We start from the raw sequence: 27,943 nt of genomic DNA on the forward strand, positions 1-27,943 counted from the left end.
AATAGACAAAAGTTGGCTATTGACACGCTGGACGTTTTTCTTCATAATTCACCACATTTTAGTGAAATAAACTGCTCTTCTTCCACGTAAATGAAGAACACATTGTTCTGCCATGCAGTAATTACAAAATAAGTTCTAATACGTCGGAAAATCAATATTTTGCAATGCTAGCGAAAACCGTCACGCACGGTACGTCGTACGCGTGCACCGTGTCACTCTAGCATAACCACGGTCCTGCATACGCGTATTTTTGCCGATTGGTGATACTTATTTGGTACAATGCCACCCTTTAGTGATGATGAGGTCCGTTTTGCATTGTAAAAGTCGGAAAATCTTAGTAGTTCCGTCAGAGAACTGTCATGACAGGCATCGTGATTTCTGATGGCCGCGACATTGACAGCTTGGTCGCTTTCGACATAAGTGACTCCGCATGCCTGCATTGAGAGAAACGACTATTACCATGGTGACAACATTCTAAAGCTTCGTCAGCTAATCCAAAATAGCAAGCAAAATGCACCCGAAGTGTAACTTCACGGCCTAGAACGGCGCGAGGCAAGAGCCAGAGAGAAAGATACAAAGAGTCTAAACACGGGGAGCCGATATTTTAACCTTGACCTCCAGTTCGGGTCAGCACTGGTGTGCTGCCTCCATGGTATAGTAAAGCCAATGACCTCGGGTACGACAAAACTGTACCCGGAAATTAAAACATTTTGGTAAAAAATTTTTCTCGCTTAAAACATCGTAGTAAACATTGCTATCACTTTCAATATCATGTCTTTCCTTTTCAATGTGCAAAAAATTTTCAATATGGATCTATACTTGACAAATAGGTTTGCAGGGGAAGCAAAGTCGCCTTGCCCCCACAAATTGATTTTTTTACCTAATAAACGTTTTGTTTACTTTATAACATTATTCTCAGAACTATTCTTAAAAGATGATGCCATTTAGGAGAAATTCCTGACTCTCCAATTGCAATAGCATTACCTCTTATCCTCGTATTTCGGCTTTTCCTTTGCAATTAAAAGAACCGTGGACGACGACTTTGTTCATTCTTACGAACAAAATGGCAGAGGAAAACATTCTGAGAAGCATGAGGAAGTTTATTTCGCTAAAATCCGGTAAATTTGGCTAAAAAAGTCCCGCGTGTCAATAGCCATTTTTGTCTATTGACAGGCGCCTGTCAATAGCCACGGCATAAAATTAAACCTATGAGCTTCCAGTTTACTTTCCTATAATGTGTTCATAAATGGTGAATCTAATTTCTAAACAAGCGACCTAGCGGCCGATATAGCTCCGCTGTGTTTATGTAGAGAATTACTATTTTTTGTATGTTGATGTAGAAGGTGGAAATTTTTGACAGCTCAATGCAGTGGCCAGAAAAAAGTGGCTAAAATAGCTGCAAAATACACAATTGAAGATTTCATCATACTTTGAATATATCACATCGGACAATCCCTAAGAACATGTCAACCAAAGCTATCTGATGAGTAGTTTTTTGAGAATAAAATTTTCTGACCACAAATGGCAACGATTGCCCCAAAAATAAAAATCGCAGACTTCATCATAATTTCAAAAGATCAAATTTAGTTCATCTATAGAGACCTGTATACCAAATTTCAAAGCTGTTAGACCAGTACTTTTTGAGAATCACATTTTTTGACCAAAAATGGAAAAAATTGCCCCAAAAATACAAAATTGCAGATTTCATCATAATTTCAACAAATATCACTTAGTTTATCTATAGAAACCTGTATACCAAATTTCAAAGCTATCAGATGAGTAGTTTTGAAAATACATATTTTTTGACCAAAAATGGCAAAAATTGCCCCAAAAATACAAAATTACAGATTTCATCAGAAATTCAATATATATTACTTAGCTCATCTGTAGAAACCTGTATACCAAATTTCAAAGCTATCAGACCAGTACTTTTTGAGAAACACATTTTTTGACCAAAAATGGAAAAAATTGCCCCAAAATTACAAAATTGCAGATTTCATCATAATATCAATAAATATCATTAAGATGATCTGTAGGAACCTGTATACCAAATTGCAAAGCTATCAGATGAGTAGTTTTGGAAATACACATTTTTTGACCAAAAATGGCAAAAATTGCCCCAAAAATACAAAATTGCAGATTACATCATAATTTCAATAAATATCATTAAGATGATCTGTAGGAACCTGTATACCAAATTGCAAAGCTATCAGATGAGTAGTTTTGGAAATACACATTTTTGACCAAAAATGGCAAAAATTGCCCAAAAATACAAAAATTACAGATTTCATCAGAAATTCAATATGTATTACTTAGTTTACCAATACAAACCTGTATACCAAATTTCAAAACTATCAGTTGAGTACTTTTTGAGAAATACATTTTTTGACCAAAAATGGCAAAAATTGCCTTAAAAATGCAATTTTCAATATTTCTGCACAATTTGAACAAATCTGAAATAAGTCATCCCTAGGGACATATGTACCAAATATCAAAGCTATCTGACTGTTAGTTTTGAAGAAGAAGATTTTTAAAGATTTTTTTACCAAAAATGACAAAAATTGCCTTAAAAATACAAATATGCAAATTTCACCACGATTTAAACAAATCTGACTGAAGTCACCCTAAGTAAACTGCATATAAAATTTTAAAGCAATCGGACAAGCGGTTTCAGAGAAGAAGATTTTTTTACCAAAAACAGCAAAAAATGCCCCAAAAATACAAATATGCAAATTTCACCACGATTTGAACAAACTTAAGTGAGGTCATCCCAAGTGAACTGCATATAAAATTTCAAAGCAATTGGACTTGCGGTTTCAGAGGAGAAGGCAATTGTTGACGGACGATGACGGACGACGGACGACGACGACGGACGACGGACGACGACGGAAAATCAACCTATTTGATAAGCTCCGCGTCGCTGACAGCGGAGCTAAAAATGATTACTTAAATCTCCTGTATGTATGTTTCTAATACAAGGTTACCTATTTTGAATTCACAGTAGATATCATAGTAGAATCTGAATCTGGCGCTTATCGCTTAGGCCAAAATGCCGACGTCGCATCGCAGTTCGCATGTTTCGAGCTCGCCTTGAACTCAAGTTGAAAAAACCTCAACAAATCTTTTTTCAGTTGTTCCAATCGTTGATTGTGCTATCTCTTGCTTTGTGCATCGATCTTTGACACTCTCAACAAACTGCAAGCTTTCTGTAGTATTGTATATATGATGTATTTACAACGCCTGGCCTGAGGGGTCATTATGGTCTCGTCTCGACTCGTCTCGGTCCGGGTTTTGAGACTCGCCCTCAGGGAGTGTGGTGAGGCAGAATATGAAGGAGCAGAATATGAAGGACACTATTTTCAACATAGAGTAGGGTTAAAGAGAGTGTGTTCACTGTATAATTGGGCAAAGGACAATGCTACCAGTGCAGAATATCACAAAGGACAATATTTTCGTAACAGAATAGGGTAATGATACTGCTATATATCATAATGATAAATTCCTGCTCTGAAAATGTTGTCTTTCGGTTAATGATTACGCACAGAAAACACTGTATCAATACCTAGGATTTTTGCTTGGCCATTGGGGTCCTTCACCATCCTTTATGTTCTTTCTTTAAGTTTTTCTTTTTTAAAACAAATTTCCGAAATGTGATAAATGAACTCCGAACAGTAACTTCCTCATTCATACTGTATTCTATAAAGTGATTGCCTTATTCGTTATTCAAAATAACATCAAACATTGATTGGTTTTCTTTTTCATGGACTGAATTTTCACTCTGGAGCCGTGAATTTTCACTCAGCAGTCACTAATCACACGAAAAGCCTAAGACTGTCAAAATGCTGAATTAACCTTTTCACCACAATGGTTTGGCCCAAACCCATTGTTATTAATGGATATTGTTAACCTGTTTACAGTGAATGGGGAATTTCCTGACAGTTAAAAGTGGAGCCAATATTTCAGCAGATCCTGCATATTGCCCAAGGACAGATATTCAGGCATTCAAACTTTATCAATTCACTTATGGAGACTCATTTAAGAGCTCTTGGTGTAAAAAAACGTTTTCACCTTCTTAATTTTTCGAAAATTGAAAATTTTGTTTTCTTCCATAGAGTTATCAAACAGGGATGGCGGCCATTTTGAATTTCATATATCACCAAAATTTGCACTATGATTCCCAAGTTTTTATTCTTGGTTTTGAAAGAGAAAGGTTGAAAGATTCCTTGAGGAAAGTTTGAGCAAAATTTTAAGTATTTAACTTTTGAGGTGCACTTAACAAAGAGGCATTTAGGATCTATCTGATTTTATTGGCTGATCAGTGAAAGCTTAGAGGGAAACAGTCGTCCGAACTGTGCCTGTGTGAGTTTCTAGTTTACAAACAATGTATTTTGTGCGCGATATCTAGATGCACCTCATCAATATGGCTGCAACATTTAAATTATATGATGTAGATTATGACAGAAATGTTTTAAGTTTCATCAATCACAATTGTACCTTGGATACAGTGTTTACATTGGCCGTATGGGTCCCATACAAAGCACAGTTTCAACGACTGTATTCCTTTAACACATAAAACAATGTAGTATTTTCCCACACACATGGAACTCCCCTGACCCTTTTCCTGCCAGGTCCATCACTTCCCCATCTGATGAGTCAGCAAAAAGTGGTATTTAGCCAAAAAACCCTACTTTTATTGCAGGCTGAATCATTAAATATGTTTACAGCATTTTGTTTTCAGGGCCTTCAAATCTTCAAGTCTTTTTTAAAATGCAACAAACTAAACATGTTGTGCATTACTAGTTTTCATTACGGGAAGGCTCCATCAACTTAGGAATACCCTACTTCCCTATGAGGATCTATTTCACAGACCTGCCTTTCCTACAATGGCACTACAATAGCACCAGCTGGATTAGATAAACATAACAATGGAACATTCACACCTTGGGGATTAAAAGTCTTCTGTTTGTCACCCGAGTTGCTCAGCCAAGGACTCGGGTTTCAGGTACCATGCAAGTTAATGCGGTCTTCCCCTAATGTCACCAACTTGACCTGATGGTGACCTATGAACTCTGCACGCTAAAAAGTGAATGTTGCATGCTTCTTATCGTAAAGGGGTTCAAAATTTGAGGATGCTATACTTGACAACATGTAGGTGTTTCAGAGGTCCTAATTCACAGGGTGAGTGTTCATGCATGAGGTGCCTGTGGAAATGCACATGCATCAAAAATTTGATTGCAAGTTTGCATGCACTTGTACATATTTGGTCGTGTTATGCTAATGTCACAAGACAAAGTGAATTTCATATTCTAATTTGTGTTAGGCCAAGAAAAACAAAAATTTTGTGTCTCATCCTAGACAATTGCAAAATGATGAGGTGATATTGATTTTTTACTCTCAATTTTTTTTATTCTTCAACCAACAATTTTTTTATTCTTCAACCAACAAGAACGTGCAAAAAACATTAGAAAACAACCTAGGAATGCACATAGAAATAAATGCACAGCGGTGTTGCTTTAGTATATTTGTACAGCAACAGTTCTGTGGTTTGACTTTCAGTGCAGCAATGCACAGTTTTGACAGTGATATATGTGTACAAGTTCTGAATGGAATGTTAGTGTCAGTTGTTTTGTTTACAGTTCTGTTTTATACAGCACTGTGTTATGCAGTATCATCCCGTATTTTTGCATTTTTTTGGTCATTTTATTTCGTCATGAGCAGAAAAAAGGTTGACGCGGTGGGTCTGAATTGACGCACACCAGGATGAGAAACAAAATTTTTATTTTTCTTGGCCTTAGTGTTCACACATCTCCAACACAGTGCACTCACCAGATTACATCCGATTTAACACGATTTCTCAGTTTTCTTCAACCTTTTGAGTTCTACATGTGTCTGGTTAAAGGTATACAGTCACCTGTAATCTAAATATGCCCATATATGGTCAAAGGGGCGTTCCTTGGTATTCAGAATGCCCATGTGAGGGCGCTGTTTTTAAAAAAGCGGCCACCCACTGAAAATCTATGATTGGTTAGATTTTCTCTTTCCATGGTAACTGTGGCAAAATCGGAACAGGTGACAGTATACCTTTAATATTGTCTTTGCACGTTGACATAGACCACAACACAAGATATATCTCGGAGACACGATCAATGTGGAATATTGATTTTGTACCATTTTGTATTATCAGTGCAGGCATTCTTCATTTACAGAGTCTTGAAAAGTTTTGAAAATCTTGAGATAAATTACTTAAATAGGATATTTACAAAAGTCTAACATAGAAGGTAAAAAGTGTGAATTACAAAGTGTGTAACTCAAGTATTACAAAGTGTGTAACACAAGTATCTCCTATACACTTTTATTACATGGCTAATATATCAAACATCACACTCCTACAGGATTCAATGCTAACTTGTTGATGAGTAGCAGTCCTTATTTGTCATTACTTGACTAAGGGGCCGTGGATAATTAAGACATGCGCACGGTAAACTCAACTTCTGTGTTTAGGGGGGGGGGGGGGGATGGGTTTTGTTGTATGTCGATTACCAAGCGCAAAAATCGCACTACAAGTTTTCCTATCGAAACATCTCGCTACACGTTTTTCTGTATTGCAAAATATCGCTACATTATTTGGAGTATACCAGGCCAGTACGGCACAAGCGCTACACTAGACTCTCCACAGTCGCTGTGCCTTGTTTTGTGCGCGCCCACGACGGGCCTGCATTCGAAGACTACGCTGTGCAGCTGTGAGCACGCGCTGCCAGACACAGCGACTGTCCGTTTTTGCAAGGGTATGAATATTCATAAGGGTAGTGACCTCAAAAGAAACACCTATCTAACTGGGCGGAGAGAATATGTACTAGTAGCCGGTAGACCTATATACGTGGTATGTTTTTATTTTTCATTTTTAAGTTTATTTAGCCATGGCAATTGTCATTTTTTATTTGATTAACGGACGTGTGGAGTTCTATAAAGTACCGGATCAGGCAGAAATCCGACCGGTCGCTTGCAAGAACGTCCAGACCCTGGGATTCGCGTCGCGTCTCTGAAGGGCGCGTGTTCAACAAGGGAGAACGCGAAATCGCAGGGTCTCTGCCAGACTAGCGCTACACCAGCATTGACATATATGTGAATCAGTGCATGAGTAAAATAACGTAACAATCAATTTGGATACACTATTTCATTTCATTCTATTGGTTGCGTCATTGTTGAGTTGGCGCTGAACAGAGATTGATTTTAGAGGTGGAATTGGGGAGGGGGGGTAGCATATGCATGATTTCATAGCAACGTAATCACCGATTGTTGGATGAAGATGCAGATACAGAATGAGGCTTGGTTGGATTTTCAGACTTCCAAACTTTCTTTGGGGGGCCGGGGGGAGGGGGGGGGTGTAAGACAAACGCACTTAGTTTCATTTACGGTGCGCATGTTTTAATTATCCACGGCCCCTAAAACTGACCCGGAACTATTTTGACACAGTATAACAGTGATTTAAATACATTCATGTGCTGTTTTACGATAATAAATGTTTATCTAATTTTACGGATTTTCGTCTACCATGGAAATCAAGCATCTGATTGTACTTTGCAAATCAAACAGTGAACTACATATGCAACTTTTGTGTGAGGGGCATGTCAGTAAAAAACATTTTAGCTGGAACAAGGGACTATATATGTACAGGATACCACTTGCCAAAATTACGTCAGGAAAATGGCCACCTGCCCTCAGACAAAGTCTGTTGTGGGGCTGTAATATATATTGTCAACTCAACAATAGATGCATTATTCTTTACTGTATGAGTTGTGGATTCTGAACTTTGACATGACACAGAGTTGACCTGTCATAATTTGCATATATGCCAGTGAATGGTGTACCTATTATACTATATTACATGTATATTATAGCTTTGTCAATACCAGTGAATTTTGTAATGCCATCTGCCCAGATTATTACTGACAATGCATCCGATTATCCAGCATTTTGTCCTAAAATGTTTTCTACGTCTACAAATTCACTGGCATTGCCAAAACAATAAAATAATAGCAATAATGTACCCCCTCCCAGCCCATAATGGACTCAAGCAAACTTTGCACTCCATAATGTACTCAGCTTCACCTTATACATTATGCCGTACTAACGTTTGCTTATGGGCCAGGACAGCGTACATCATTGCTCAATTACATCCAAATTTCTGGGCAATATTGCAATATTTTACAAGTGTGGTTTTTAAAGGTTTGGCTGATTACTGAGTTGCTTTGATCTATGAACATGCATGTGAGTGGCTAGGTGGTGTTTCAGACTGAAACGTTTATCACATATCTGACACTGGAACGGCCTTTCGCCAGTGTGCGTCCGCATGTGACGTTCTAGACTCTGCCTACTGCACAAGAATTTTCCACACACATTACACTTCACTAACGATGTCGCTTTTCTGTCTACTTTCCACATACGAGAAGTTCTGGGCCTCTGATCAGGCAAATGAAGTCCGTACTTCCTTTGAGAGCTGAAAAATGGACTGCACAGCCTGGACAATGGTCTGTCCGGAGGCTTGAAATTCCTTGCCATCGGCATTCTGCTTTGCTTTGCTCTATCCTCAGTGACATTTAACCCTGGCTGTGACTGTGAATATACTTGCTTGGTGACCGTGTTCCTTTATTTGCTTGGCTTTGAGGCATTTCTTTAATTGTTTTCCTGTCAAGACATGTTTGCTTCTGCAAGTGAAAGAGATCCCGACTTTTGGAATGAACTGTCTCTGCCGAGATGCTGTACCTGTGACCAAACATGTCTCTTGAGGTGTCTTACTTAGTTCACCATGGCCAATACTGTGACTGACAGTATGGTTTCTATTTTCTGTATTTCCTGCAGAACTGCTGAATAAAGTAGACTGTGGTAACACCTGTGTGAGACTCGATGTACTAAGACCTTGCCCACTGTTAGTTCTCATTTGCTGAACTTGTTTCGCAAAATTGAGTTCACTTGATGTAAAAGAAGAGTGTGTTTCCGTGTCTGGCTGAATGTGGCATAGATCAGCCTCACGGGGCACACTGCCTAATATCAATTTCTGGTTTTGAAAATTGATGTTGTCTTTATTTCGGATTGTTTGATGCTGATTCTGGAATTTTCTCTGTTCAGGGTAAGCGGTCCGTATTTCTTGCACTGAATTGCATGGATATTGCTGGTGTTCACTGACAATAGTCCTTACTGTTTGTGTTTGTGTTGGACTGTTACTGGTTAAATTTGAAGGCATCTGTGCTCTGTGCCACTGCCTGTGTGTGATTTCTCCATCGTTCATGCACACACTCCTTTTCTGTGTCATTTGCTTGTCATAGTTTGCTTCATAATCATTACTAGTAACTTTTATCTTTCGTTTTCGAATGCTGCCATGCAGCTTATCAGTAATGCATGTGCTATTAGTCCCCGACACATGTTTGGTGACATTTACACTATTACCATCACTATAATTTACACTATTCTGCCTTCCATCATCAGCACTGGACACGTGGCTGTAGTCTTCCACAGGACTGGTCATATTTATGATTTTATTACTCCTTGCTGGCGATACATATCCTTTGTGCACTAACAGGGAGGTCTCTCTTCCGACATTTACATTCCTGGCTTTGTTCGCCTCCTTCACCTGTACAGCTGCATCATTTACATCTTGTGACGTTCTCCTATTATGAATATCTCCACAATATCCAATCTCAGATCTTGGATTTGGTACTTCTTCGTGTATTGTATCATTCTTGGAGTACAATGCTTCCTTCCGGTCTGATATGCTAATAGGATGTGAGGTTTTCTCTTTTGGCTTCCCTTCATAGGCTAAATTTCTGGAAACGATCAAGTCTTCTGTGACATAATAAGATTCTGTTGGCATGGAAACCTCTTCAACATCACTGGCCGTCTCCTGTTCGACTTTCACTAAAGTGACAATACCACCACTAGCATTCTCTGTAATAGTAGTACCACTGGCTTGTTCGCAGTCAGCATCATTTTTCACATTACGACACGAAAAATTCTCAACGGTTTTTCTTTTTTCAAACTTTTGAGGTGATTTTGTGCTCCCGGCATTACTCTCATCTTGACTTGATCCACCCCTGAAATAATCCAAGGTTCCAATATTTCCAAAATTGATATTTGGTATTGGAGTAGATGCTCTGTGTGTGTAACCATCGCAGCTGTTCTGCATTTCGTCGGTACGTTCTAACTTAACTATGACAGGCGTAAGTTGTTTCTGATTGTTCAATCCACTTTCATGGCACTGTGCTTCGTTTGTTGAAGCCACTTGGTCATTTTCAGGAATGCTTTCCTCACCATTTGCAGAAGAGTTATTTAGGCATGTATCATCTTCCTCAATTATCGGGGGAACCGAATGCTGGGTTTTGTCCTCACTATCTGTATGATGCTCTGAGCTGTCTTTTGGAAGAGTGACATTGCAGCCTTCGTAGATATCATCGGGACATCTGCTTGTGAACTTTGCTGTTGTAACGTGCATCTCAATTATGCCGCTTTCACTCAGAAAATTGATGATTCTTGCCTTTTCTGCAAAAAAAAGTAAAAACAAGACAATCTATTATGTTGTTGTTCATTAACAAACTAGCGTGAGCCTGAATCCTTTTTTGATTTTGGTGCAATAATACTATCAGTGATTAAAAGTGTCTTTTGACGATTTCTTTCGATATTTCTTTTTCAAGGTAGAACGAGCCTCGGGGACAGATAGTTGGACTCTCAAATTTCTACAATTCTTTTCTGATCTACCGGTAACACCTATGGGGGCTCATTTTAAAGCTCTTGGAGAAAGAAAAACTTTTACTGCCATTGTTTTTTTGAAAATCTAAAATTCAATTTGTCCCCCATAGAGTCAACACAAGGATGGCGGCCATTTTGAATTTCAAATATTGCAAAATTTTTGGTGATTTGTTTTGCTAGTTCCAATTTGTGCATGGTGACCCCTGAATGTTATTGTTGATATAGTAAGAGTATGATTAGAAAGTTTCAGTAAGGAAAGCTGGAGCAAAAGTCTTTCTCTTTCAAAGTGCATAAAGTTTTTTGTTCTACTCCCCAAAGCATATTGTTATATGGTACACAGTATTCAGCTTGTCAACTCAGCCTATACATGTGTTGACTGAATTGTTATTGTTGACATGTGAATTCTGGTGTAGGTGTAGACAAGAATTTATATGTAGGCCATTTAAAGAAAATTCTTTGTTTGCCGTCCTTTGATTTTTGATAAACCTACCAGCCAGCCAGGGAAAAAAAAAAGGAGAGGGCTTTGATCGAAACGACGGAATTTCGTTTCTTGAACTTATGCGACAATCTGAGACAGTCCCTAAAATAGTAATTGACATATAAACATTAAGGTAGAATGTGCCTAAGGGATAGAAAGACGTGGAGAATTTTCCGCTATTTGGCAAATTAATGCAAAGTTTTCAGAAAGACACTCTTGTTAGGGGGCACACTCGAAAGTTTCATTGAGGAAAGTTTGAGCAAAAGTTTAAGTGTTTCATTTTTGAGGCACATACTACCTTAAGAGTGAGACTGACATGGTTGAGTGTTTATGATTGTACAGTATGTATTATTGTATAGGTAATCCTACTGCAGGATTTCTACGTAGTGCAGTCATTTTCCCTGCTTACTTTTTTCTAACGAACACTAAAAATGGCTATTGCAGCATGTCAACACATGGGACAATGAGAAACAAAACCTATTCTTTTTTTATTGCTTGACAGATGACATATGTGCAGCTAAAAAATTTTCCTCGCAAAAATTCCTTACCTTGAGCTGTGAGTGTATCTTGGCAGAGACGTGAATGAAGGTCTTGGGCTGCTTTGGAAAAGCAGTCACCCAGATGAGTTATTTTGTTAATCCGCTTGGCCTCTTCCCAGACATACTTGCAATCTATGAGGGTAAGATGTCAAAGGTCAGTGATTATACTATTATGGAATCACTTCTCATTGAGTGAAAATAAATTGAACTGTACCGCATGTACCAAATCTGGCATTATTACCTAGCAAAATACACTACCCTTTGAGCGCCAAAGTCAATTTCTCTCGCCTTTAGAAAATAAGGCCCAGTCAATTTTTTCAGATTTTTGCCAAAATTTTGATGAAAAACTGTAGCCAATGAAATGTGATAAACATTTGGTCCAAAATTATCAAAACATTTACAGGTAAATTCATAATTATAGGTAAAATGTTGCACTGAAATTATGGTGGGAAAAAATTACAGCACTAAAAGGGTTAATGACATTTCAGAATTGAAAAATTCTGAAAAATACATTTAAAAAATTGGAAGTATTCACTTTAGGGTAACTTTTTTTTCCTCAAACTTCGGATAGCTTTCCACCTTTATCAGGGTTTTTATAGTTGAAAACAAAAAAATTTGTTTTTTCCCTAAAAATTATTCATGTAATATTGATCTTCCTGTGTGAAGAATATCTTGGTCTGGGAATTTCTGTTTCTGGCTGAAATTTTGGGGTAAATATTTACAAGAAGCACAAGTACACACTTTTGCGTTTGAGAGTACCATAAGACTTGATTGACAATGATAAAGCTAAGCGGTGGTGTCACAGCATTTTCCGCATGCACTTGGACAACATCCACTGTGAAAATCCCATTGACACCTATCGTTCACTATGGAGCCCTGTTTTGGTCAAAATTATGTTACATTAATTTTAATGTGTTAAAATTAATTTTATGCATTCTCGAATTAATTTTACTTGTATCATCAATTCACATTGTGTGTTCCTTGCATTAGTTAAACATATTTTAAATTAATCTTACATACTGGAATTAATAATTTGTAGCATAGAATTAATTAACTGCTCTTGTGAATGAATTTGTATTTCTAATCCTAGAGTATATTGAGAGGACCATTCAAGAGCAAGGTGATTCTAGTCTGTTTCATGAAAGTCTGATGACTGATCCCTCAGTTGTTTATTTATTTTTGTTTACTTGTTTCTTTGTTTACTTATTTGTTTTTATTGTCTTTCTTGTTTTAGTTTTTTTCTATTTTTCTATATTTTGTTAACTTGTTTACTGTTATTCAGTCAGAGTTCCATGTGGTTGCGTTGATTCCGCCTCTCACCAAGCCATCCAAGAGCAAAGACAAGTCTCCCAGTATCAAACAATCGAGAACTGACTTCATATAGATCATCTGTAAAGTCTACATTCAGAGGAGAAAGGAAAGGCTGAACAACTGTCTTTAGGTTGAGCAGAAAGTAGTAGAATCCTCCTTGACTCCTTTCTCGCATGACAACTTGACGACTAAAGCTGGGGGCCACCTTATTGAATAAAAAGCGTGCGCAAAGGACTGTGGGATTAGACGTCAAATTCTATGATCACACAAAATTAATTGAGCCACCGCAAAATTAATTCAGTGTACAAGTAAAATTAATTCTAGACCATATAAAATTATTTCAGCATGGGAAATTAAATAGAAAATGGAAAATTATTTTGGTATACTGATAAAATTCATGCTTGACTACACAAAATTAATTCCGACACATAAAATTAATATTCACAAATTAAATTAGTTCCAAGAAAATAGAATATTAATTCAAGGTAGCAATAAAAATTTATTCTATGCCACATAATTTTAATTCCAGCATGTAAGATTAATTTAAATTATGTTTAATTAATTCAGGGAATATACAATATTAATTGCCAGTACCAGTAAAATTATTTTGAGACTACATAAAATTGATTTTAACACGTTAAAATTAATGTAACATAATTTTGACCGGAATGGGCCTCCATAGGTGGCCACTCAAACAAAGATGGTAACTTATGAGTATGAGCCACACAAGTGGACAAGGTCAGACTTGTGAAATTTTTGATCCAATTTCAGGTTAGAAGGGACACAAATAGCAGCATATATCGAGTCTTACAATCTACACATGTACCATGAGTAACGGCAGGACTTGCAGTTATTATGAAATAAAGTTGATAAAAAGTCGTGGTCAAGTTTACTTGAGTTTCAGGAGATTGCCAATGCCATTGAGTTTTGTTGATTTCAATAATCCTCAAAGCAGGACAGTTTTCATCGGAATCCAAAAAGGCTAACAGCTCTACTATAGTTTTTGTCTTTCATTATCTCAATGATTTTCTTCTGTTCAATTCTGTGTTTCCTTAATATTTACTATAACATCACGGTCTCTCGTGTGTAGCATACATGTTTTTCATATTGCTGCGGCCAACCTATCAGTCCGCAAGCCTCATACGAAACCTTGTTCCGATTTCAACACGTAACACTCTATGACCTCGCTGCAGTACAGTAGCTCGAGGTTTTGCCTGGGTATTTGGGTCGGATGGCAAAACCAGATGTTTTGCCGACCGACCCATGCAAAACCTCGAGCTACTGTACTGCAGCTATGTGTGACATTGAACTACCCCAAGTTAACAAATATCGTCAGCTCCATGATGCTAATGCTATCTGCATAATTGCCATCTTCATCTTCACCGTTTGTCCGATGTTTTTTTTTCACATCTATATGTGCATGGTGCAATCGGAAGCTCTAGTTTGCCATCGATCGTCATGTACGGGAGTATCATGACATAAGGGCCCCTGTTGCTTGACCCATGCCAAGGTTCATTCGCACATAGCTTAACTACTTAGCGTAAACGCTGTCAAACTGACAAATAAAAATAGGGTGGCAAGTGACCCGGAAATCCAAAATATGAACTTACCCTGCGAGTTCAGAGAGGCCGAGCTATTGCACGAGTCGCATCGATGTAATGGTTGACCAGTCTGTTGTTGTTGTTGTGAGGTCGCGTCGTCCATCTGTACCTCGTGTTGTAATCCATAATTTGCTTGAGGCAGGGATTTTTCCTGCTTTTCGGGGAAAACTATGTGAACTGTCCTTGCCAGACAAAACCTTACGTTTACACCTTCCATAGCCGTGCGCCATTAATCAGTACAAGCATTGCCTTTTGTCGGGTCGTACGTGCGATTCACAGTTGCTTTGTATCGCTGAAATATCGCACAGTATGATGGGTGAAAGAAAGCAGTATGGTCATAGAGGGCGCTCGTCCCAATACTTTCATTCGATATCCTATCTAAAACCTTGATCTTTTTTCCATAATACTAGTTCACTGGTACTATGGAAATCAATGAAACTTGCCCGTGATGTCAACTCGTCGAAGCTAACGTTCTAGATTTAAGTTACGAGTTCATAAAATTTGTAAAATACTTTCTGTTTGGCATGCCAACGTAGAATTCGATCACCCTTAGGGGGCCTACCAATATTTAGGACTCCGCATGGCAAATATACCCTTACTCAATGTTTACAAAAATTGAAAAACTGATTTATTTCAACAAAATCTCATCTTTAAAGGTAACTGTTCACCTTCAAAGGCCCCCTTTTTAGTTTCACCAGCGTTTTTTAACTACATCATTGGGCGAAGGACATGTTTCACCACAAAAAATATCGAAGGACAATGTTATCAGTGCAGAATACGATGCTGAAGGACAGTATTTTCACTGCAAAATAGGGCAAAGGATAATATTATCAGTGCAGAATGTAGTGAAGGACAATAGTTGCATCACGGTGTAGGTTGAAGAAGCATTTTCATTACAGAATAGGGTCTGAAGAACAGCACTTTCATTGCAAAAAGGGAAAAGCAGTGGAGGAGAATTTTCACTAAGAACAAGGTAAAAGATAGTATTTTCATGACAGAATAGTGTTGAGGACAGTATTTTCACTGCAAAATAGAGCGAAGGACAGTGTGATCTCTGTACATTTATAAAAGCATAAGTTTTTTTACCAGGCCGGCCTGCTAGGCCGGCTCCCTAATAGAATTTCAAGAAAAGTTGCACAACATGAGTAGTATAATGAAACACTGCTTTATGTGATTTAGTTTTCATATAACAAATATCCGTCAATCGAAATTCTCACAAAGTACCACATTCCAAATGCTTCATATATTCTAAACTATGGATTGCTTCACATACATCCCATTGCAATTCAAGAACGTCGGAACAGCGTTTTATATTTTTTATGATGTTTCAAAGTGAATACAATTTTCACTTGGCCGTTGTTTACCACTGACCGGGAAATCGTCTTGTGTCCTTCCCTTCTTTTATTTCCAAAATAGAACTTATTCGTAATGTTATCTCGTGGAAGCTGACGTTCTTGTCTTATAGTACAAGCTCATAAACGTGGTATAAAGTGCCTTCTATCCGATCCCATGCAAGCTAAAGGAAAATAGTGGATTAGAAAGAGCGCCCTCTATCTTATTTTTCTTTCGCCCATCATACTCTGCGATATGCTCCAATACCTCTTAATTTTTACACAGTCATAACAACGCTCGTACAACCGACAAAGGCGATGTTCGCATCGATTGACGGCTCATCGGTATGGAAGGTGTACATGTACAGTTTTGTCTGGCAAGGACAGTGCATATAGCTTTCCTCGAGGAGAGGGGAAAACCACTCCGTCAAACAAATGACCGATTAGAACACGACGTACAGATGGACGACGCGAACTCACAACATTCACAACAACAATATGTCGGTCAACCATTACATCGGTGCGACTCGTGCAACAGCTCGGCCTCTCTGAACTCGCAGGGTAAGTTCATATTTGGATTTCCGGGTCATTGCCCATCCGATTTACACTTATTTGCATTTTAATATATCGAAAAACCGATATGAACAGTAAAATCGATGTGGTGATAACCACAAAATTCACAGGAAAGACTGCATCTAATTAAATTACACTGTGATCAGGTGCAATTAATTTATCAATTAGGCGGTAATATGAGTCCATCATAGAGGATTCAACTCCGTAAGCTAATGTTGAAATATTGTCTAGCAGGAGGTCAGGCTTTGACAAAAAAACCACCCGATCCACGCACACACCGGTACCGGCGTCTGACTTCCTGCTAGCATGGAACTCTGTTTTTTACATCCTTTCTGCCAGACAATATTTCAACTTTTGCAGACCATAGACCCTCGTTTTGCTGCAGGGTCTATCTGCAGACTGAGTTGATTCCTCTATTACCGCCTAGCTGATTATTGCACCTAACAGTATAATTTCATGATGCAGCCTTTCCTCATAAAATGCAATTAACAAGTCATCGTTGATGACACAGTCCCCACTTGATAATGGGTACTTCTATTACAAGTCCTCGGAGAGGATGGAGTCCTCTTCATTAACCCTTTTCCTGCCGAGCACCCTGTCCGTTATTTTGCCAAGTCAGTAGAAAAACCGCCCCATAATATGTGCCTGCAAAAGATTGGCTCTCCTGCATGTTATCCTGCCAGCCATTTTGGCAGAAATCGCCCATTTTCAGGGTTGTTTTAGCCGTACTTACACGTGTTAGACTTCGATAATTTCTACATGCCCGTAGACAGGGGAAGGAGCTCAAGGGTTACTGCAGAAAAAAAATTGAGGTCACTGGCTTTGTTTGCCCCTTGGAGTGCGTCATTTTATTGCCGTTTCATGTTTATTTATTCGGAAATAAACTCCTTCAGTATTACGCACGTCCGCTAGGCACAAACATCACCTCACTCGTCTGTTAGTCAGAGACCCTGAGGGTCGTGCTAGGGGTGCAGCAGCACCGGCAAACCTGTCCTGTTTCCCCAGGGTAGGGTCAATTGAATACGTACCTCCAACGACTTGGCAGTGTTGCACAAAAACTACGTTTTTGCCGTTGTATTAACGACATGGCTGAGCCATTGAAGCACAGCTCCACGTAGTTTAGCCAGCTCAGTTGGGAGTTGGTTTACGAGTGTTACCGTTCATTACTGACTTAATCGAGTGGTCCTCAGTCAGGTACTGGTTTGTACCGACATGGCTTGGGCTGCAGCTAACCAGTGATAACCAGTCACTACACCCAAGTCTTCAGTTCACTTTTGCGATGCACGGGTGCAACGCAATATGCTTCCATTGTTCTAGCCATCGACGTGTGCACATGCCTGGCAGCCATATTGTACTGCTAGCTGGTTTGCATAACAAAAGCAGTCCCTGCTAAATGCAGGCGGTATCCCCGTAGCATATTGACCTTATGTCACCTTTTGAATTCTCTGTACGCAAAGAGCGTACGTAGTTACCAATGCGTCGGCAAGAGGATACGTTGCCTGCAAACCAGAGCCAATACTTCGGACGATGGAATAAATAAAAAATCCAAAGCTACGTCCATTGAATGGCACGGCCAAGGCGGTGAAGGACGTTGCCTGGCTTGAACTTGCAGAGCTGAAGCCCAGCTTAGTACGTCGGACACTAGTTTGTAATGGTATTTCCGAGTCGTTCATATCCGTTCCATCGGAGGAACAAGTCGAGCCATCCCGTCAAAAATACGTTCTCATTTTCAGTCACGCACAACTGAATAAGTGACTTTCGTCTCGCACCATCGGCATATCTGCCAAGTCGTTTGCAAGAGGTAGCCTTCTAGATTAGCATTGCCGAGTTGGTCAAGTTCGGCAGCAATCTCTATAGTGCCAGGCAGCCAAGTACGTCCAACTCCGCCAGAAAACGTCACCATGCTATCCTGCCAAGTCCGCTAAAAAGCGGTAAAAAAAACCCAGCCCCCCTCGGGTGTGGGGGACTGGCGGACAGGTTTCTGCACCTTTCCCTGTCTATCGACTCCCTGCGAACCCATTTCGAGGGGAAAAGGCGTTCCTTGTCAGAAAACCTCTCCTCGGATGACCCCTAACGCACAGGGAATAGCAAAACGTAGTGCCGTCGACTGGCAGGAAAGGGGGTACCCAAAAAGGGCCCGATTTCCACCGGGTTGGGAGAATAAAGGTCACCAGTGCTTAGATTCTGGCTACACCGAATTTCAAGCGGATTTTCACCGACTTGGCAGGAAAAGGGTTAATTAGGTTTGTAATTAAAAATACTGTGATACAGATGGGGCTTATTGACCGACAATGAGTTCCATGGTGGTGAAAACATAAAACCAATGTAGGCTGCCATCCTAATTACAAAAGGTCATCAGTCAATTAGTAATTAATTGGCAGGATGTCGGCAAACATTTTTGCATCCTATCATAACACTGACAGATTATCACTGATACCATATTTCATAAAGTTTGATGCAGTGCTTCTGGATATTCACCCTAAAACAAAAATTTATCTTGTAAAAGCAAATTAGCATTTAATTTAAACGATACTGCTAAGTGTCATTGAATTGTATTTACAACATCTGTACCAAGTTTCATCATCGATACACTAAAATGCAAATGGTTGTATGTGATCCCATACCACAGGCGCTTCGATCAACGCTTTGTGAATCCCCCATGATATCTTACTTGAATGATGCACAGGCATTTGTGGGCAGGGTAGTCTGTTCGATCAATTGATCGTCTGCTCAGTGCTCTGCCCTCTGACGCAAACTAAAATACCCAAAGGTCCGAAACAATAATTCCCTCTACCCACAACCCAATTCATCAATAGAGGCACTGCCCATATTATGTGATTAACCAGTCACTGATTTAGTGTCCAAATAGATTACATCAGTCTCATAACATCGTTCAAGAGCCACTGTTTCACCAGGTTTTGCCACAAAACAGGGTTGAGTTCTTCAAAACAATGCAGCCAATCTTTGCTGGCATGAATTTTGGAAATGCAGTCAAATTAATGATCCAACAAGGTAAAAGTGTGATTCTGATAGTTGAGTGTGCATGCACAGCAAGTTGAAAAATTTGGTTGTGTGTAGTTTGAATGATTGTTTCAGACCTTGTGGTATTTTAGTTACGTTAGAGGGCAGAGCACTGAGCAAATGATTGATTGGTTGAGCAAACTCCCCAGCCCACAAACACCTTTGGTTGATATATCATAGGGGCTTAGTGAGGCGGCAATCAAAGGGTTGTATGACCTTCTAGTTGTAAAACTCGCTTACAAACTGTGTTAGGTGACATTCAGTACTGGTGCATAGTACAGCTACAGAGGTGAACAAAATGCCAACAAAAAGCACGGCCTTTGCAATCAAACAAATTTACTTGAGCAAATTTATAGTTTGTTTAAAAGTCTAAAAAGAATTCCTTTGTGAGTGTTCATCGAAGTAGGTGGGATAGTTCTCGTTACTGCATGGAAACCTTCATCCTGAGTGCTTAGTGGCAGCAGGTAGCGGAATACTCAGTATATTTTCACTGAGACAGATCAAGATGAAATGAAGATTGTGCAATATGTAAGGCAAAGAAGCATTTTACTTTTCACTTCTATACAATTTACTTGTAGATGGTAAGAAGGCAAACAAAGTTCTACCATACCCCGGCCAACAGAATATTGACATCCTACTGTGTATTTATATGCACTCAGTGAGAAATGCAATATTTTATAAATAATTATGAATTTTCTTGTAATGTTTTGATAATTTTGGACCTGATGTTCATCACATTTCATTGGCTACAGATTTTTATCACAATTTTGGCTGTATTTTTAAAGGCGACAGAAATTGACTTTGGCGCTCAAAGGGTAGTGTATTTTGCTAGGTAATAATGCCAGATTTGGTACATGCGGTACAGTTCAATTTATGTTTACTCAATGAGAAGTGATTCCATAATAGTATAATCACTGACCTTTGACATTTTGCCCTCATAGATTGCAAGTATGTCTGGGAAGAGGCCAAGCGGATTAACAAAATAACTCATCTGGGTGACTGTTTTTCCAAAGCAGCCCAAGACCTTCATTCACGTCTCTGCCAAGATACACTCACATCTCAAGGTAAGGAAGTTTTGCAAGGAAAAATTTTTAGCCCCACATATCCTTCCTTGGGTCTTTGTCTCTCTGTTCCTTTTGTCACTCCAGAAGGCTGCAGTTACGTTGTTTCATGTTTGCTTGAAAACACTACCGGTACATGTAGCAATGGTGGTACACTACTCAAGGTAGAAATACTACTGTAGACGGATTGCATGCACACATTGTACAATAATGAATAGTGACCTTTTCGTGTCATCTCACTTTGTATCACACATGTACATACACTGATGCAAGCATTGATCCTCTCACTCCAGGGTCTATGATCACAGAAACATTTTGTTTTGTTACATATATGCCCACAGTTCAAACCTGTTAGCCAAAAAACCTTTGAATATAAAAAAAATAATCGCTGAGTCATATTTGCATGAGAGATATAATGAGAAAGAAGTTGATAATAACGTGTGTTTCCAGTAATACTTACCTTTGTTAAAACACTCAGACATTTAACCTCATTTCCCATTTTCAAAATTATACATAATTTTCCAAAAAATTTTGCTGTTATGGATGGGTTTTCACTCAAAAAATCAAATTGACCTATCCTCTTTCCGGGAAGGCATGTTAATGGAAAGTCATACAGTATATACTTTTCTTTTGCCAAATTCATAATACTTAGTCTGGGCTTTGTCTTTGTTTCACAGAAAAAGCAAGAATCATAAATTTTCTAAGTCAAAGTGGCATAATTGAAATGCACATTACAACAGCAAAGTTCACAAGCAGATGTCTTGATAACATCTACGAAGGCTGCAATGTCACCCTACCAAAAGACAGCTCAGAGCATCATACAAGTTTTGAAGATCAAATCCAGGATCCCGTTGTTCAGATAAGTGAGGGAGATGATACAAATAAATCTTGTGTGAATGGCATGGAAAACATTCCTGAAAAAGGTGAAGTGGTGGCTCAGTGCCAAGAAAGGGAACTGAACAAAAAGAAACAAGTTACACCGGTCGTAGTTAAGTTGGAACGTACCGACGAAATACAGGACAGCTGTGATGGATACACACATAGAGCATCTACTCCAATACCAAATATCAATTTTGGAAATATTGGAACCTTAGATTATTTCAGGGATGGATCAAATCAAGATGGTGGCCAAGGAAGGAACACAACAGAGCCTCATGATTTTGAACAAACAAAATCATCTGAGAATTCATTCTGCTGTAGTGCAGAAAATGACACCAACAGTGAGGATAAGGAGCAAGCCACTCATCTTGATGATACAAAGAGTGCTTATGACGGGGTTATCTCTATTGTGAAAGTTGAACGGGAAAATTTAGAGGATGTTGAAGACAGGGAGTCCTATTACGTCTCAGAAGATTTGATCACTTCAAGGAATTCATATGATGAGGATAATGAGCATGACAGTAATACTGGCAGTACAGAGCATGGGAATGGTGGTTTTGTCAGTGTTGTTAAAGTCGAACAGGAGACCGCCAGTGATGTTGAAGAGGTTTCCATGCCAACAGAATCTTATTATGTCACAGAAGACTTGATCGTTTCCAGAAATTTAGCCTATGAAGGGAAGCCAACGGAGAAGACCTCACATCCTATTAGCATATCAGACCGGAAGGAAGCGTTGTACTCCAAGAATGATACAATACACAGGGAAGAAGTACCAAATCCAAGCACTGAGATTCGGTATTGTGGAGATACTCATAAAAGAAGAACGTCACAAGATGTAAATGATGCAGCTGTACAGGTGAAGGAGGCGAACAAAGCCAGGAATGTAAATGTCGGAAGAGAGACCTCCCTGTTAGTGCACAAAGGATATGTATCGCCAGCAAGGAGTATTGAAATCATAGATGTGACCAGTTCTGCCGTAGACTACAGCCATGTGTCCAGTGCTGATGAAGGAAGGCTTAACAGTGGAAATTATGATGATGGGAATAGTGAAAATGTCACCAAACATATGTCTGGGACTAATAGCACATGCATTACTGATAAGCTGCATGGCAGCATTCGAAAACGAAAGATAAAAGTTACTAGTAATGATTATGAAGGAAACTATGACCAGCAAATGACACAGAAAAGGAGTGTATTCGTGACTGATGGAGATATCACTAACAGGCAGTGGCACAGAGCAAAGATGCCTTCAAATTTAACCAGTAACAGTCCAACACAAACAGTAAGGACTGTCATTGGTGAACACCAACAATATCCATGCAATTCAGTGCAAGAATTACGGAATGCTTACCCTGAACAGATAAAATTCCAGAATCGGCATCAAACAATCCGAAATAAAAACAACATCAATTTTCGAAACCAGAAATTGTCATTGGGGAGTGTGCCCCATGAGGCTGATCTATGCCACATTCAGCCAGACATGGAAACACGTTCTTCTTTCACATCAAGTGAACTCAATTTTGCAAAACAAGTTCAGCAAATAAGAACTAACAGTGGGCAAGGTCTTAGTACATCGAGTCTCACACAGGTGTTACCACAGTCTACTGTATTCAGCAGTACTGCAGGAAATGTAGAAAATAGTAAATGTACTGTTAGTCACAGTATTGGCCATGGTGAACTGAGTAAGACACCTCAAAGAGACATTTTTGCCCACGGGTACAGCGTAACTGCGGAGAAATTCAATTCCAAAAGTCTGGATTTGTTGACTTCGCCGGAGCAAAGTTGTCATAACAGGAAAATGGTTGACGGTACTCTGTCAGAAAGCCAAACAATTAAGGGAACACTGTCACCGAGCCAAGTGTTCCCACATGTGTCACAGCAAGGAAATGAGGAACTGACTGGGGATAGAGCAAAGCAAAGCAGAATGCAAATGGCAAGGAATATCAAGCCTCCGGACAGACCATTGTCCAGGCTCTGCAGTCCATTTTTCAGCTCTCAAAGGAAGTACGGACTTCAGATGCCTGATCAGAGGCACAGGACTTCTCGTACGTGGAAAGGAGACAGAAAAGCAACATCGTTAGTGAAGTGTAATGTGTGTGGAAAATTCTTGTGCAGTAGGCAGAGTCTAGAACGTCACATGCGGACGCACACTGGCGAAAGGCCGTTTCCATGTCAGATATGTGATAAACGTTTCAGACGAAAACACCACCTAGCCACTCATATGCATGTTCATAGATCAAGACAACTCAGTTATCAGCCAGCGCTTTAAAAAAACACTTGTAAATTTCCAATATTGCCAAGAAAGTCTGGTATTATAGTGTACCATATATACTGTATATTTCTGTGTTAGTGCCCAGGGTTCAAAAAAGGTAATTTTTTTTAGAAATTGGGGTTGACATTCACTGAAATCAAACCCTGACACGTTCAAAAGTGACCACTGCTAGCAGGCTATTGTTATGCAAATAATGTGGCCCTTAGAGTGCTGTAGTGCAATAATGAACATTTATATATGTTTCTAAGATTCTAATATAATTACTATCTATTCATTACATAAAAGAATTCCTTTGATCGACGTTTGCGTCGCCAGGTGTTGCATGCGTATATAGTGTATTGGTGTGAAGCTCTTTTGTCTTCAGTCTCGGTCCAAACTCCACGATGTCAACACAAGTAATTTTTTTTCAAATTATTATGTTATTATTGTAATGCAGTTTTATCATACTTGTAATTCAGTGTCTTCTTGATAATTCGATGTAAGGTGGGGGAATTGCATAATAAATGTGGTGACTTTTTCGGGGGTACGCAGTACAATCATGGGGTGTAATGGCCACCGGATACTGCATATCATCTGTGTTGTGTATCATTTATTCTCATTTCTCGAAGTTTAGTATAGATGAGGTCTGTACAGATAGTGAGCTATGTGGTTGTCAACAGTTACAAAACAAGCAACTTTCCAAAGCAATAACTGCATGTAGAATGAACGAGACTCTCACTCAATGGTTTTGAACTTGGCATTCCCCACCGAAAACACTTGAAAATTGGGTCGGCATTTACCAGAATATTACCTTAGTTTGAAACTTTCATGGAAAGTTGGTGATAGTAACATGCCATGGCATGGGCACAAATGCACATCGCACACATTATGATAGTCTCCTACATCAATTGTTGAATAATGCAGATACAAAATCTACAAAATCTTGTTTATATGTGTAAATTTTGTGTATGTCTTCTGCCATTTTGTTTTGCGGATGACGTTCTATGAGCCAAGTTCATGTTGGTTAAGCTCAGTGAGGCATAATACGTCCCTGATGTTGCATTATAACAAAGAGTTTAACATTAGCAGGCCCCTGAATCGCATGTACCGGTACAGTAAATGTGGCTTTTACTCACAACAGTTTCTGCACAATACCTCTTTTTACAGGTTTTGGAGTTTGATACGTGACACTGACTGCCCGGCAGGATAAGGGTTGTGTTACTGGAGGGCTGTGTGAATGGGAGGGGGGGGGGGATATCAAAACTTCAGCTGTGATCTTTAGTCTGTGAAACTATTAAAAACCATGAATATCAATCCCTTTGTTAAACAGGAGCTAATATTAAAGAAGAAGAATTAGCTGCACTTAACCCTTTGAGCGCCAAAGTCTATTTGTGTCCCCTTCATAAAATAAACCCCAGCCATTTTTCCCAGATTTTTGCCAAAAAACTGTATCCAATGAAATACGATGTCCATTTGGTCCAAAATTATCAAAACAATTACAGAGAAATTCATACAAATCAGTGAAATGTCACACTAAAAGTCTGGCGGAAAAAAAATACAGCGCTCAAAGGGTTAACCCTTTCACCCCCAGTTCCCTGTATACAGGTCCAACTTTACCATAGAAAACAATGGATTTTGGACAAACCATGGTGGTGAAAGGGTTTAAAGGGGCATGTTTTTGTCTGCTTTATCCCTTAGAAAACCAACTGTGCACAAATTTCAAAGGAAAACAGAGGACTAAAATCATATAAACAGACCGTATCAACAACCACTACAGTGAGAACAAGGAATTGAAGACTGCGTTTTTAACTATCCAAAAAGTCTGTTCTTCTTGTGATATCCACTACAGTTATGGCTGAAGGATAACTGAAAAATGTTTGCTTTGACTGTTTGTTCTATGTGAGTCTTGTGTGTTGCAAATCAAAAAAATTTAAAGTATAATTTATTTAAAGTCAAAAACTTGATACTATTTTCTGAAATTTTATATTTCGCTTGAAACAAGAGTATGTAGAAAAAAGGCTTTTATTTTGCATTATATATCCTCATTTTAAAATGGCAGGGGTTGAAAGACTGGCACTGAAAAAAGAGAATAAAATCATGTAAAGCAAAAGCAAAATGTCTGTTATTCAAAATGTGATAATTTCATTGCCAAACAAAATAGTCGTTTTGTTAAATAGTATTTGAAGAACGTAATGTGAAAGTTTCAGAAAATTCGACCCAGCCAGAGTGGACTTAAATTATCTAAAAATCTTAAAATTGGGAAAAATAGAAACCAGGAAATTGGGTTATTTGCACCAATTTGCATAAATTAACACTTCTTTCTCACCTTACTACGACTGCTTGACCAGCTTAAAGCTGAGCCCGACGAATATTTTAATCTTGGGTTGACAAAATACTTAAAATGGAATGAATCGTCGCAAAAACTGATTTTGAACAAAATACGACGTGCTACGTGAAGTGCTATCTTAAATAATGTGCGCACACGCCACGTCACTCCGGCTGCCACATGTAACCAAATATGAGCACAGCGTCATTGACGCCATTTTCTATGCAAAGGGCAGGGTACGTAATTCAAGGGCCACGAGCCACGTGCTGCGAGTCAAAGTTCACGATGCATGATTTGCATGTTAAGCTAGAAATAGGTACACTTTCACTCCAATTTAATTCATTGTTTCATTGGTGTTTCCTACGACGTTCTCTATGCAAATAAGAAATTTCACTTTTTGATCCGACTAGAGGATATAAATAACAGAGAATGTTTATAGCGGGCAGAGCAGTTAGTTCACGTTGATCAGCGTACAGCCACATATTTTTTTTGCTTTGCATAACGATTCGATTTGCCAGTGTGTTAACCCTACCGGCACTTGGAGTCCCCACGTTCCAAACTACGATCAATTTTATACTCGACTCTGAATTTTGCTCTGGCCGTTCTGGTTGAAGCCGAGTCCGGGAAAACTGCGCAATTTATACACATAATGGAGATCATTTTAGTATAGCCATGAAAGCGCCGATTCAGTTGTAAGTATTAATAACACACTTTTCTTCTAATGAGAGTTGGATGCGAGGGAAGAGCACATTGTTGACGTCAATGGCGTCATTGCCAATGTCGAATATTTACACAAAGTTTCCTAACGCGATTATCTGGTGTGAAACATCGTTATGCAGTGCAAACATTTCTGCTGTTTTCTCATACTTCCATCATTCTGGGCTTCCTGTCGATATCCGTTTTTCTCAGTTTACCGGCTTTACAAGGAAGAAAAAATTAGATTTATGGAATCAGTTCCAGACGACAAACCACACACATCAAAGTTTTTTAGTGCATCCTGATTAGTTTGTGGGGGTGGGGTGGATGAATTGTGGGGTGTACTTGTTTTAGGTGCACGTGGGGATTTTCCAGATTGTCTTGCCCCAGGGTATGGAGCATAAGAATAATTTCCAAATCCCCACTATGCCCCAATGTTTGGGTGGGGTAATTGACTGCCGCATTTTGTTGTGATAGTGCGGGTATAGAATTGCAGAGACTTACCGTAATGTGGTTAAACATTATTTATTGTGATTTTCTTGTATTGTGAATTGTTCAGAATGAGACAATTCATCAAGGAAAACAGAGAAAAGTTGGTTGGAGCATAACACACAGGTGTAAGAATTGCCGAGTCGGAGAAGACATGTCTGTCCGAGTGTCGGAGACATGGGCACGCATGGACATGGGTCCATAGCTGTGGTGTTTTCAGACGGGATTCCTGCCTTTTACGGGCTCGTTTCGTAAAAGTCAAAAACAGCCCGTAAAAGGCAGGAATCGCGTCTGAAAACACCACAGCTAGTATGGACCAACAGCTAGGGCACGCAGACACCGAACTGGTCAGTGATCGGGGATGTACGAGGCTAGTCAACATTTGAATCAGATTCTGATTCGAAGGAAATGCAGTGGTAAGACACCAACTCAACATAAGATTACTTTTATTACTTATTTTGATTTCTTTGCTGTTTTTTTTTTTGATTGCGAATAAACATTTAATTTTTAACTCGGTCTAATTTGGAGAAAATCTAAGTGTAGAATATGATCTTCCGAATATTTTTCTCCTGTAACTAGTAGGCCTACAGACGGTCAATTTTAGACTGTGTTGCCAGAGTTATTGACTGTATGTGCAACTGAACTGT

The 27,943-nt window shown here is 39.1% G+C and overlaps 2 protein-coding genes across 2 annotated transcripts; one reads left to right on the top strand and one right to left on the bottom strand.

Moving 5' to 3' along the window:
• Positions 1 to 8,413: 8,413 nt before the first annotated feature.
• Positions 8,414 to 14,981, bottom strand: LOC139125037 (uncharacterized). The gene is made up of 3 exons (XM_070691148.1): positions 14,679 to 14,981; positions 11,767 to 11,889; positions 8,414 to 10,533 (listed from the first exon to the last, which is right to left on the bottom strand). Exons 1-3 carry the CDS (start codon positions 14,884 to 14,886, stop codon positions 8,588 to 8,590), a joined length of 2,277 nt encoding a protein of 758 aa, XP_070547249.1. The 5' UTR covers positions 14,887 to 14,981; the 3' UTR covers positions 8,414 to 8,587.
• Positions 14,982 to 16,253: 1,272 nt separating this feature from the next.
• On the top strand, positions 16,254 to 25,025 carry LOC139125060 (uncharacterized). Its single transcript, XM_070691171.1, has 3 exons — positions 16,254 to 16,561; positions 20,536 to 20,658; positions 21,333 to 25,025. The coding sequence occupies exons 1-3, from the start codon at positions 16,348 to 16,350 to the stop codon at positions 23,801 to 23,803; spliced, it is 2,808 nt and encodes a 935-aa protein (XP_070547272.1). The 5' UTR covers positions 16,254 to 16,347; the 3' UTR covers positions 23,804 to 25,025.
• Positions 25,026 to 27,943: the final 2,918 nt, after the last annotated feature.

Source organism: Ptychodera flava, assembly GCF_041260155.1.
Source record: "Ptychodera flava strain L36383 chromosome 23 unlocalized genomic scaffold, AS_Pfla_20210202 Scaffold_24__1_contigs__length_23054250_pilon, whole genome shotgun sequence".
Classification (NCBI taxonomy): Eukaryota; Metazoa; Hemichordata; class Enteropneusta; family Ptychoderidae; genus Ptychodera; species Ptychodera flava.

Excerpts from the sequence above, each read along its gene's own strand:
- LOC139125037 (XM_070691148.1), bottom strand. The coding sequence starts at position 14,886 with ATGGAAGGTGTAAACGTAAGGTTTTGTCTGGCAAGGACAGTTCACATA. Across the intron at positions 11,890-14,678 it reads GGCCTCTCTGAACTCGCAGG|ATTGCAAGTATGTCTGGGAA; the intron begins GTAAGTTCATAT and ends TTACCCTCATAG. Across the intron at positions 10,534-11,766 it reads AGATACACTCACAGCTCAAG|AAAAGGCAAGAATCATCAAT; the intron begins GTAAGGAATTTT and ends TTTTTTTTGCAG.
- LOC139125060 (XM_070691171.1), top strand. The coding sequence starts at position 16,348 with ATGGAAGGTGTACATGTACAGTTTTGTCTGGCAAGGACAGTGCATATA. Across the intron at positions 16,562-20,535 it reads GGCCTCTCTGAACTCGCAGG|ATTGCAAGTATGTCTGGGAA; the intron begins GTAAGTTCATAT and ends TTGCCCTCATAG. Across the intron at positions 20,659-21,332 it reads AGATACACTCACATCTCAAG|AAAAAGCAAGAATCATAAAT; the intron begins GTAAGGAAGTTT and ends TTTGTTTCACAG.